The sequence below is a fragment of the Musa acuminata genome, chromosome BXJ1-9 (assembly GCF_036884655.1).
Source record: "Musa acuminata AAA Group cultivar baxijiao chromosome BXJ1-9, Cavendish_Baxijiao_AAA, whole genome shotgun sequence".
NCBI lineage: Eukaryota > Viridiplantae > Streptophyta > Magnoliopsida > Zingiberales > Musaceae > Musa > Musa acuminata.
In genome coordinates, this window is record NC_088335.1 from 1,787,637 (window position 1) to 1,799,064 (window position 11,428).

The following is an 11,428-nucleotide window of genomic DNA, read 5'->3' on the forward strand; positions in this document are numbered from 1 at the left end:
TTCTCAAAATATAATATTACTGCATGCATTAATATCAAAAACATAATTTATCCATTTTACTCTATTTATTGTTATATTAAACGTGATTTACCAAATTAAAAGGTGTAAAATAATCATTCCACGGATAAATTTGAGTTGAATTGTTCAAACCAAATGGAATAAGAGACGCGCATCAAAGGGATATTAATATATATGATAAATTGTAGAGTATTAATACACAGAACCAAAAAAATCATAGATATGAATTATATTTCATTAATGAGTTATGACAATATTATATATACATATATATATGTTGGTAATAATAAAATAATAATAAAGAACATTTCAGATGGTTAAAATTTTAGTTTTTTTAAAATTCAATTACAGTTATGAAAATAAATATTTAAAATATGTGTGTGTGTGTGTGTAAATCCAAATTTTGGAGGGGTAGATTAAAATTTAGAGGATTATTTTTTTATTGGGATGAATGAGGACAAGAAAGTGGGAATTGTACAGCCATTGTATTTAAACAAAAGCAAGTAGAAAAGTCAAAAAAAGAAAAAAGAGATAAGATAATTTAGCATTGGTTGGAATATGCCAAATCACTTTCGATGGTGTTTGTTGATGGAACATACATGACAACCATGCACACCAGCTTTATCATTATAGATTGTCCATCTCCAATATTATGGCTTAGAATAATTGCTTGTATATTATTACTTCACATGTTGCATGACCCCTATTTTCTTAATAATAAGTAGAATGACAATGGATTAAATATCCATCTTTTGATAGAGATATTGTGATGAGGGATTTTGAATGTGCTATTATTCCTTAAAAAAAATAAATTTAAGATCGTTGCATAGATAAGATTATATTGTATTTCTTCATAATTGTTAGTCTAAATGGGCCTTAATGGGCCGGCCCATACTGCATAGATGAAGACCGTTTCAGGGTGCCGTCGCGATATGTATGCCCTCGCCCATGACTTGGACGATCTGAACCGTCCGTTCCTTTTAATCGTCATCGGCCGTTGGATCGCGTCTTTAGGGTTTTTATAAACCGAGACGAGCCGTTCTCTTGGAGTCTCTTTGCTCCTCGTCTCCAGTGCCGCGACGCTCTAAGAGATCGGAGCAGACAAGGAAGCGCAATGGTAAGACCGTTCAACTCTTCCTCTTTCCTACTGCAAATCTCAGGGATTATGCCTCTAAGTCGTTGCCAGTTTATTGATCTAAGGATCTCGACATTTTTGAGCTTTGGGGTCATAGGCTAACCACGTCTGGCGCTTGGTGGTCTAGGGTTTCTTCATATGTATTGGCTATATGGTGTTGGTGTTCGCGTACTAATTTTCCGTGCTCGAAAGTGGGCATCTTTTGGGGTTATTTGCGACTAGGTTGAAGGATATTGGATACCGGATTTTTAGGATCTGATGTTTTCAGCTATTCATGAATTTTTTTATGTGCTTAGGGTCTGCAGTGTCTCGTAGATTTTATTTGTTTGGTTTAATGTTGGTTTTCCGCACGTTTGAGAATTGGAAAGGAAACTTTATTTGGGAATTGTCCATTTCTTCTTCTTCAATGCTTTATCAGATGGACTTTCCTGATTCTTATATACATTTAACGGTACCTAATTGTTGCTGTGGTAAGTCGTAGTTTCTTTTTTTTTTTTTTATCCGATAGAGATATTGCAGATTTGCTGGTGGTCTAAGATGAATTTTATTTAATGAAACTGGACCAAGGAATTTTCTAGACATTGCATCATGCAGATGTATTGATTGATTCAATTCTCACTGAAGCCTTTGATTGTATCGCTTGACCTATTCCCGCATTATTAGTTGTCTGTTTCTGTACTTGATTTCCACCTGAATGTTGTAATTAATTCGATGCAACATAGAATGTGTAAGATTTTTATGCCATGTAACCACTATTATGACTGACTTCCAATAATGTCTAAATTTGAAGATGTTTTTCTCTAGGTCCTGGATGCCTTGGGGTCTTTTGTGATTCTATAATATGCTTTTCTAGCAGACAACAAATTATTTTGGGCATCCTGTAGGATTGGGTTCTTTCTTTGTGTGCCAGTCAGCTACAACTGTGATCATAGAGAACCAGTTGAACTGTGCAATTGCCGTAGTCGCAGAAAGTAAGATTAACTTGCAAATGAAACCAAATCAGGATGTTAAGTTGGTTATTAAGATTGAAAGTGCACAAATACAAAGCATCCACCTATTGAGGTGGTAGAGATTTCCTACAACATAAATTGTAGTGGATCTCTTCATCATCCACCTTCCTACCAGCTATTTTAGTGAAGTCCAAATCTGAAATTAGATATGCTTCAGGATCCAATCTTCGCCAAGGAATTTGTTGTACCAGACCATGTAGGTAGGTACCGGGTTGTATTTTATTATTATTTTCTCAGTGATACTGGATATTACAATTTAGTATACCACCTAGTATACCAGAATCACATTAGTCCAATCAGTTACGGAACTGGTATTAGATCAACATTTAAATTCCTAGACCTTTCTTCCATTATGCCATTTGTTTGGTTTTGTTATGCATTTTCTAGATCTATTTTATGACCAAGTATTATTTTTGTTCTAGGTTTTTGTTAAAGCTCACAAGTCTAAGGCTTACTTTAAGCGTTTTCAAGTCAAGTACAAGAGAAGGAGAGGTATAGTTATTCTGAAATCTTATTCCTGTTTAATTTTCAAGTCAAGCATAGCCAACATCATCTGTTTTACTTTTTTTCCAGAGGGAAAGACGGACTATCGGGCAAGGATTCGGCTGATAAATCAAGACAAGAACAAATATAATACACCTAAATATCGTTTTGTTGTTCGCTTTGTATCCTGACATCAAGTTGTTCATTTTTTTTAATTTACGTTTCTTCTAAGTATCATTATGTGTTCTTAACTGAGTATGTGGTTAGACCAACAAGGATATTGTTGCACAAATAATATCTTCAAGTATTGCTGGAGATTTGGTCCTTGCTTCAGCCTTTGCCCATGAATTACCTCGTTATGGGCTTGAAGTAGGCCTTACCAATTATGCAGCAGGTTATCATGCATTTCTTCATGTGAACTTTTATGCTTTCCCCTATTATATAATTGTTTGTGCTGATCTTCTTTCTACTATTATTTACTCAAAATACAGCTTATTGCACTGGACTTCTTTTGGCCCGTCGTGTTTTGAAGACGCTTGAAATGGATGAGGAATATCAGGGTAATGTTGAGGTATAACGTTTTGTCTATGTGGTTCCAGACTTGTTACACTCTGTTTTGGGTCTTGCTCATCCACCCTTAATATTAATGTTTTTGTTATATTTTCAACAAAGGCTACTGGGGAAGATTTCTCTGTTGAACCTGCAGAGAGTAGGAGGCCTTTCCGTGCTCTTCTTGATGTTGGCCTTGTGAGGACAACAACTGGCAATCGTGTTTTTGGTGTTCTCAAGGTATGCTCATCATTTAGGCATTCACACTCATGCTTGTGGCAGTCAGCACCTCTGTGTCTTAGATAATTCTGTGGAAACACAATAAATGTTTTGATGATAGTGAAAGAATTGGCTTGAGTTGTATTAATGGATGAATGAAACTAATAATGTTTCCAACCGAATTATTGTAGAATATGAACTGTTAGACATGAAAAAGCCAGAATTCCGTGCTGAGAAATGATGTCAATGCATCACCTTTTCAATTAACACACAACTTGTTTTTATATTTTATATGATACATGCTTAGATTCAGAGTTGAGTTAATGGATGAATGAAACACATAATGTTTCCAACCCAATTATCGCAGAATACGAACTGTTAGACATGAAAAAGCTAGAACCTCGTGCTGAGAAATGATGGTCAATGCATCACCTTTTCAATGAACACACAACTTGTTTTTATATTTTATATGATACATGCTTAGATTCAGAGTTGTATTCGCTAGTAATTGAAGTATCGACTGTTGCCACAATATTGGTCTTGGTAACATATTGGACCATATGGTACTGGAATACCTGGTGGTTTACTGACATGTACCACTCTGTATCAACCAATTAGATAGTAGAAAATAATAATGAATGAATTGTACTAGCACTTTGCCATATGTTCTGATATAATATTTGATCAGACTATAATATTGGTATTTATTGACTGGCATGGATTGGTAAATCAGATGCTTTCGTCTGCTCAAGATTCAAAAATGGATCTTTGATTTTATATTAATCTCAATGAAGATTGCATATACATGTTAAGTTTCTGTGTTTTCTTGTTATTCTTACAGAATCTATTAAGGAATTATCAGCATTGACTAAATTTAACTAGTAAGGAATCTATCAAGTCAACAAAAACTTGTTCAGCACTTGTTTAATTGTTGCCTTTTCACTTTCTGTTTAGACATTGAATATACATGTTATGTTTTTAAAGACAACATGCCGTTGACTTCGGCTCATCAAATGCCTTTTTGGAACTACTTTGCACTTATTAATACATGTCTTTTCTGTACATATATGCTTATAATGTTCTTTTTGTTTTTCTGTGCACCTAAGGTCATTTTATTAATTTTTAATTAACAATTATATTTACGTTTCACGTCTATCATGATGAAGGCCTGTTAGTGCATGTATAAACTCATTTGTCATCCTTAGTTATTGATTATAGAAATCTTTATCTAAAAACATTGTTCTGTTTTTTTTGTGTTGGAGGAAGCTAGTTTTATCTGGTTTTAACAATTGGGAACCTTTGTCTTGTCATCTGCAGGGAGCATTGGATGGTGGCCTTGATGTTCCACATAGTGATAAGAGGTTTGCAGGTTTTAAGAAGGATGAGAAGCAGCTTGATGCAGATTTTCATAGGAATTACATTTTTGGCGGCCATGTTGCTTCTTACATGAGGGTCAGGCTTCTGATGAGTATCCCCTTGTTAAATTTTTTCCAACTGATTTTGATTTAAATTAAAATGATGAATTTTGAATCACAATCCTTGCAAATAGAATATCATTACATATTTCATATTTCAGTTTCTTTTCCGTGAGGAAAAAAACAATAAGAAACCCATATGGTATTTTTCCTAGCTTTCTTCAACTTAAGCATGGTCAAATGCTTGTGATGTTTTTATTTTTAGCATCGTCTGTTATGTCATATGCTATCTATGATATAATGGACCTGAAATATGCATGTGGCTGTTTTGTTTCTGGAGTCATAACCTTGATGTTGGTTATGGGATGCAATCATGTGCCGTACCCCTATTAGCCTGGAGCCTATGTAGGAGTCTATATTCTCAATTCTATTTTGATATATGTTAGTATTATTAGAGTGGTAAATAACCAACCTGTACAAGCCTTTTATGTTATACAATTCAACCAATGGAAATTTGGTTTTACCACCGAATTGCAGTTGAAATGGTCAATAACCCTTTCTTGTCTTAAACTTTTCAGACACTGATGGAAGATGAGCCAGAGAAGTACCAGACACATTTTAGTGATTACATTAAACGAAATGTTGGACCTGATGACATGGAAGACCTATACAAAAAAGTGCATGCTGCCATTCGTGCGGACCCATCAACAGTGAAATCCACCAAGGAGCCTCCCAAGGAGCATAAGAGGTGAAGATGATATATCTCATTCTAATTTATTCAATTGTTTGTAGTAGCTCAATCTACATGTGCACTGTCCCATGTGACTGTTCAAGTTTCTGTGAGGAACACATGTAGTGTAAGTTGATGTTCTGTTCTAACTTATGTTTATTTGCTTTGTAGGTATAACTTGAAGAAGCTGACATACGAGGAGAGAAAAGCTAAGCTCATTGATCGGTTGAATGCCCTTAACTCTGCTACTGCTGACGGCTCTGATGAAGATGAAGATGATGAGTAAAGGAGCAGGGGTAGTTTAAATTAAATTTTGTTTGCATCAAATTATTATGGATTTATGAAAACAGTATCTTGAAACTTCCAGTTGTTTTCAGCACAAGGTTTCTTTGCATAAAACAAGGACATCCAAATTTTGCTGTTAGGTGAATGACAAACTTGCTGTTCAGGTGGATTAGCATGATTAAATTTGCTTCTACTATTATTCATTCTTCTTTGCATAAAACAAGTTCATTTTTCATGTCATGAATCTCCAATTTCTTGTGTTATATTATCATAATTTTGATATCCGAAGTTGCTGTGGGCGGCATGTGTGTTGGAAATGGAATTGGTTCTTTTTACTCATTATTAATATTCACTCGAAGTATGACATCAACTTAGTAAGTAGGACCTGCACCCCTTGTTATTTTTGTATTACTGCACGAGATTGACTTCTCTTCCCAATTAATGCAGTCTCTGTTGTTGTCCTTCCTTTTGTAGTGTGTTGAGGAGCTGTTCAGGCTTCGTTCAACTGAGACAAGGAGGTGGTGCACATCACACGGCAATCTTTTCCAAACTCCCAAGCGAGCTTTGCTCACTGTTCTCCAGGAGACTCTTCTCCCAAGTCCCAACAAAACCACATTGTAACATCTCTTTCTCCCTCTCTTCTGACAATGTTATACCCCCTTCCAAGAAATGTCCCATCACATCATCTGCGAGTTCCCCCATCTTTTAAACCTCATCTCCTCGGTGAGTTTAAACGATTAAACATCCACGTAATCCATCACCCCTTAAAACCTCTCCATTCTCTCTCTTTCTCGCCCCCCCTCTTCCCCTGTTATATGACTGCATCCTCCTCTAACCCTCTTCGGTTTCCTTAACTCTCCTTGTTAATCTTTGTTGGGTGACCAGCTGCGTACCTCTTGCCGCTGTACGAACGTTGCATGGCTACTGCAAACTCCCATGTTAAGGCCTACGCAACAGTACAAACCTTCACCACTCCCTGTAATTAGACATCCTCTGGAACACTCTCCGTCTCTCTCACCATTAGACATCCTCTGGTACACTCTCCGTCTCTCTCACCAAAACAATGGCGGTGTTTGCCTTCTTCCTTTTTCTTCTCAGCTACACTCCTTTCCACTTCCGTCGCTCCATCGGTAGTACTACTGCTTCTGCAACGATCTACAACAGGAGGACTCTGCATCAACCCTTCTTCCCCTTAACGTTCTCTTCCTTCGCTCCAACCCAACCCCCTTCCTCTTCCTTCCCCAAGTACCCCACTTCCTCCTCCTCTTCTTCTTCTTCCCACCACCGCCTCCGCCCCTTCTTCCCGTTACCCCCGTTCCCGCCGCCGCCTCCTCACCCGTTCCCCGCCACCATCACCACCCTCCCAACCTTTCCCGCTAACATATCCTCCCTCGGCTCCTACTCCTCCGGCCACTCTTCTCCCAGGTTCGTCCCTGCGGTCGCTTCACCACTCCTCGCTCTCGCCCTCCTGGGCCTCTCGTTCGTGCTCTTCCTCCGTCTCCGTCGCCGCTGCCGCCGAGCGGGCGCCGACAAGGATGCCAGGTTCGGCAGCCTCGGTTTCTTCCCTTCCGATGCCGCCGCTCCTGACGGGCGGAAGCTCTCCGCCTCCCCATCGTCCGCCGCCGCAGCCGCCACCCCGGGGCCGTCCAGCTCGGAGTTCCTGTACCTGGGCACCCTTGTGAGCTCCCGCGTGCGAGAGAACGAGAGCTCCGCCGCGCAGCTGGCCGACGGTGGCGGCTCGCCGTACCGGAAACTCGGGTCCCCAGAGCTTCACCCCCTCCCACCGCTGCCGCGCCAGTTCCGGAGTGCCGACGCCGGTCGCTCGTCGTTCTCGGGGTTCTACTCGCCGAAGAACTCCCCTGGTTCCAAGGGGAGCGCTGCCGGCCTGGCGTCGAGCTCAAAGGAGGCGGCTTTGGGTGTGGAGGAGACGTGCTGGTCGCGGAGCTCTACTCTGAGCACGCCTTCGTACGTGTCGTCCAATGCGGCTTCTTCCCCTTCGCGGTCGTCTCCCACCACTTCCTCCTTACCTCCGTCACTGCTGCGGCTTTCGACATCGTCGCCTCCGAAAGCTAGACCACGTTCCCATTCCCCACCCTCTTCACCACCGGGGGCGGACTGCGATAGAAAGGTCGGAACCTTGCAATCTTTCGGAGAGAACTTGCGGTCACCAACTAAGATAGGGGACTTTGCTAAAGGCTCGATTGCTGTGGAGCTAAATCCGCCGCGGCCACCACCAACTGGATTCCAGAAGGATCAAAATGTGAAGATACCGGCTTTCCAGCTGCCGGTTCTGCTACCTCCCCGAAACTCTGTTGTGTGGAATTCTTCGATAACATCGAAGTATTCCGATGCAGCTGAGAAGCATGAGAATAACCCTCGCCCAAAGTTGAAGCCTTTGCACTGGGAGAAAGTTCGAGCAAGCTCCAACCGCAAGATGGTGTGGGATCAGCACAACTCAGGCTCGTTCCAGTGGGTCTTTCAGCTTAAAGTCTTGAAAGCATTCTCTTTATGCCTCTGTTGCTTCTCTGTCTGAGCTCATGGAGTTGCAGGCTAAATGAGGAGATGATTGAGACGTTGACTGGTGGTAACACAAGCATGGCACCGAAGGAGATGACCGGAGGACTCTTATATCCTTCATCGAACCAAGAGAGCTGCATCCTTGATCCTAAGAAGTCGCAGAACATTGCAATTATGTTGAAGGCCCTACATGTGAGTGAGGAGGAAGTCTGTGAGGCTCTCTTAGAAGGTATCACTTTCCTTTATCCTCATAAAGGTTTACTGTTTGCATATCTTGGGATTCAGAACAACAATTGGGTACATGTTCCTCTTATCAATCTCTATGCGACTTTTCTAAATTCATCTTCAGAATCGTGGTACTATTGGTTCACTAACACATTATGGTATGTGTTGGAAAAACAAGGTAACGCTGACAGCTTAGGAAATGAAGTTTTGGAGGCACTCAAGAAGATGGTTCCAAGCAAAGAGGAAGAACGTAATCTGAAAGAACACAAGGATGATTCACCGTACATTCTCGGTCCAGCTGAAAGCTTTTTGAAGGCAGTTCTCCTTATACCGTTTGCATTTAAGAGAGTTGATGCCATGCTTTATATTGCTAATTTCGATTCAGAGGTCAATCACCTAAGGAATTTATTTGGGACTCTTCAGGTAAGTCTCTTTGGAATTCTCATTCTCAAATTTCACCAATTATGAGAAGCTGCATGAAGTGAAAGTCATTGTGGCTGCATGAATAATGATATATGCTTTGAGACTTTAGACAATTCTTTTTTGTAACAATTGATCTTAATCGAATCAATTATTTTAATGGATTGAAGTTAGAAAAATCCAATGAATGGATACAATTGATTATAGTTTGTCAAATAATTGGTTTCAAATGATTATGTATTCGATCATTTGACCTCATTTGGTGCCATATATGTGTGTGTATGTGTATATTTGTATATATGTGTGTATATATGTAGATATATTTGTGTATATATGTACATATTATGTTTATATATATTTACATGTATATGTACATACATATATATTTACATACATATGTACATACATACATATATGACAAATCATGATCAAGGTGAATGATTGAAATTAGAGGTCAAATAAGGTGAAATTGATTGAATGGGAATATTAGTACTTGATACTCTTTCTTAATTAAATACTAATTTTATCACTTAATATGCTGTTGAATTATAAATGACTAGTAGTTTCATATATAGACATGATTAGAATTATGATTCTTGTCTCTGGTTTCTAGTGGCTCCTATATTTTTCTTGGACATGCTTTGCAAAGCTCAGTACTTGTCGATGTCTCAGGCAGCCTGCGAAGAGCTGAGGAGCAACAGGATGTTCCACAAGCTCCTGGAGGCAGTCTTGAAGACTGGGAATCGAATGAACGTTGGTACCAGGCATGGTGAGGCAGATGCCTTCAAGCTCGATGCACTTCTCAAGCTAGTTGATGTCAGAGGCACAGATGGCAAGACCACCCTGTTACATTTTGTTGTCCAGGCAATCAGTCGAGCTGAAGGATCCCACCTTTTCGCTCTCAACCCTTCAAGCATTAAAACCCCATCAAATGCAGCATCAGATCTTGAGTGCTGCAGACTCGGAATCCATGTCGTGTCCAGGTTGGGAATTGAGCTTAGCAATGTCAAGAAGGCAGCTGCGATGGACTGCGATATGGTTAGCAGCTGTGTTATGAGACTTGGCGGAGAAATTGGGAAGATCCATGACGTACTGCAATTATATGATTCATTCTCAAAAGAGGATGGTCACAATTTCCATGATGCCATCATTGGGTTCTTGAGAAAGGCTGAAGGTGCAATCTTGGACATCCAATCTCGAGAGAGTTTTGTGCTATCCATGGTGAAGGAGACTACTGAATTCTTCCATGGGGACTCGGCCAAAGAGGAGGATCATCCATTTAGAATCTTTGTGGTGATAAGCGATTTCCTTGCAGTTCTCGATCAGGTTTGCAGAGAGGTCGAAAAGATCAACGAGCATGACATCATCATCATGGCACGGTATTTGCCAGTAGGGCAGTAACCATGAACCAAACATCACGTCTGTTGTTCCCCAGTGTTCTTGCATCAGAGCCTGGATGTTCTGAAGATTGTCATCTTAGTCGATCTATGGATTAGAGTTTAGGCTTTTGGGTGGCTGTGATTATTAGGTCGGCTGTGTATGCATGAAATGCTCTTTTCTTATTTTTGTGACTTGTTTATATTATGTAAATGCTAGTAATGAAAGCTTGTTGTGGAGGTGAATGAAGTGTGGAACTTAATGCTATCCTGTGAGGTAGTTGGATACAAAACAAGCTACCTTTCTGGCGCAAGGCTGAGATCTAATGACATGTAGAGCTCAATGGTGGCAAAGTATCTGACCCAAAAAAAAATTAGTACTTAAGATTTTATTGTTGTTGTATTTATCTGAAAATATATCTCCTCATACAATTCTCTCCATTGCAATGAAAAATCTTGCTTCCATGTCTCATATGATTTATACTTTATTCACAGATAGACCTGCATTTGAGTGAATGATTGTTCGGTACCAAAGTCAGTTCATTTCTGCCTGGCCAAGTTCAGAGAGTCACATAGCCACTGTATTGGTCAAAACAGAACCTTGGCAAGAATGATGCCAGTATACAGTTGCCGATGAGGTATTCTGAGGCTTTGCAGGGGGAAAGTTCACCGTGGAATAATGTCAAAGAGAAGGGCTGAGGTCTGAAACATCATGTGAGCTGCCCAGAGAAGGCTGCAGCGGCCACAGGAACAGGCATTCTTGCTGTTCCATGGATTACCTGAAGACACAGACAGGGCCAGGATTCTGACTCTTGCCAGCCATCTCTCTTCATTGAATCTTGTGTGAGTCCCTTTTATTTCATGCTTTTGTCCCTTGATTGACCATAATATAAAGCAGATTTTTGTAAAGATGATTTTAGCCAACACTAGGAAAATTAACATGCACGAAATGCATAAAATATATTTCGAAGGAACTCAGTAGCAACCTGGTCAAATCTTTGTGCTTCAGCACATGAAACCCTGTGCTTCTGCTTCAATCTTATTGA

General features: G+C 40.0%; 2 protein-coding genes across 2 annotated transcripts; both read left to right on the plus strand.

Moving 5' to 3' along the window:
- Positions 1-1,044: 1,044 nt before the first annotated feature.
- On the plus strand, positions 1,045-6,047 carry LOC135592380 (large ribosomal subunit protein uL18-like). Its single transcript, XM_065081792.1, has 9 exons — positions 1,045-1,135; positions 2,586-2,655; positions 2,737-2,828; positions 2,914-3,040; positions 3,138-3,217; positions 3,319-3,435; positions 4,732-4,866; positions 5,408-5,577; positions 5,731-6,047. Exons 1-9 carry the CDS (start codon positions 1,133-1,135, stop codon positions 5,843-5,845), a joined length of 909 nt encoding a protein of 302 aa, XP_064937864.1. The 5' UTR covers positions 1,045-1,132; the 3' UTR covers positions 5,846-6,047.
- Positions 6,048-6,078: 31 nt separating this feature from the next.
- Positions 6,079-10,628, plus strand: LOC135592377 (formin-like protein 1). Its single transcript, XM_065081790.1, has 5 exons — positions 6,079-6,218; positions 6,319-8,313; positions 8,394-8,590; positions 8,765-9,009; positions 9,679-10,628. The coding sequence occupies exons 2-5, from the start codon at positions 6,908-6,910 to the stop codon at positions 10,405-10,407; spliced, it is 2,577 nt and encodes an 858-aa protein (XP_064937862.1). The 5' UTR covers positions 6,079-6,218; positions 6,319-6,907; the 3' UTR covers positions 10,408-10,628.
- The last annotated feature ends 800 nt before the right edge of the window (positions 10,629-11,428 follow it).

Coding starts and splice junctions, on each gene's coding strand:
- LOC135592377 (XM_065081790.1), top strand. CDS start 6,908: ATGGCGGTGTTTGCCTTCTTCCTTTTTCTTCTCAGCTACACTCCTTTC. Junction 8,314..8,393: donor CACAACTCAGGCTCGTTCCA/GTGGGTCTTTCA, acceptor ATGGAGTTGCAG/GCTAAATGAGGAGATGATTG. Junction 8,591..8,764: donor CTGTGAGGCTCTCTTAGAAG/GTATCACTTTCC, acceptor TGGAAAAACAAG/GTAACGCTGACAGCTTAGGA.
- LOC135592380 (XM_065081792.1), top strand. Junction 3,041..3,137: donor CCTTACCAATTATGCAGCAG/GTTATCATGCAT, acceptor CTCAAAATACAG/CTTATTGCACTGGACTTCTT. Junction 4,867..5,407: donor ATGTTGCTTCTTACATGAGG/GTCAGGCTTCTG, acceptor TAAACTTTTCAG/ACACTGATGGAAGATGAGCC.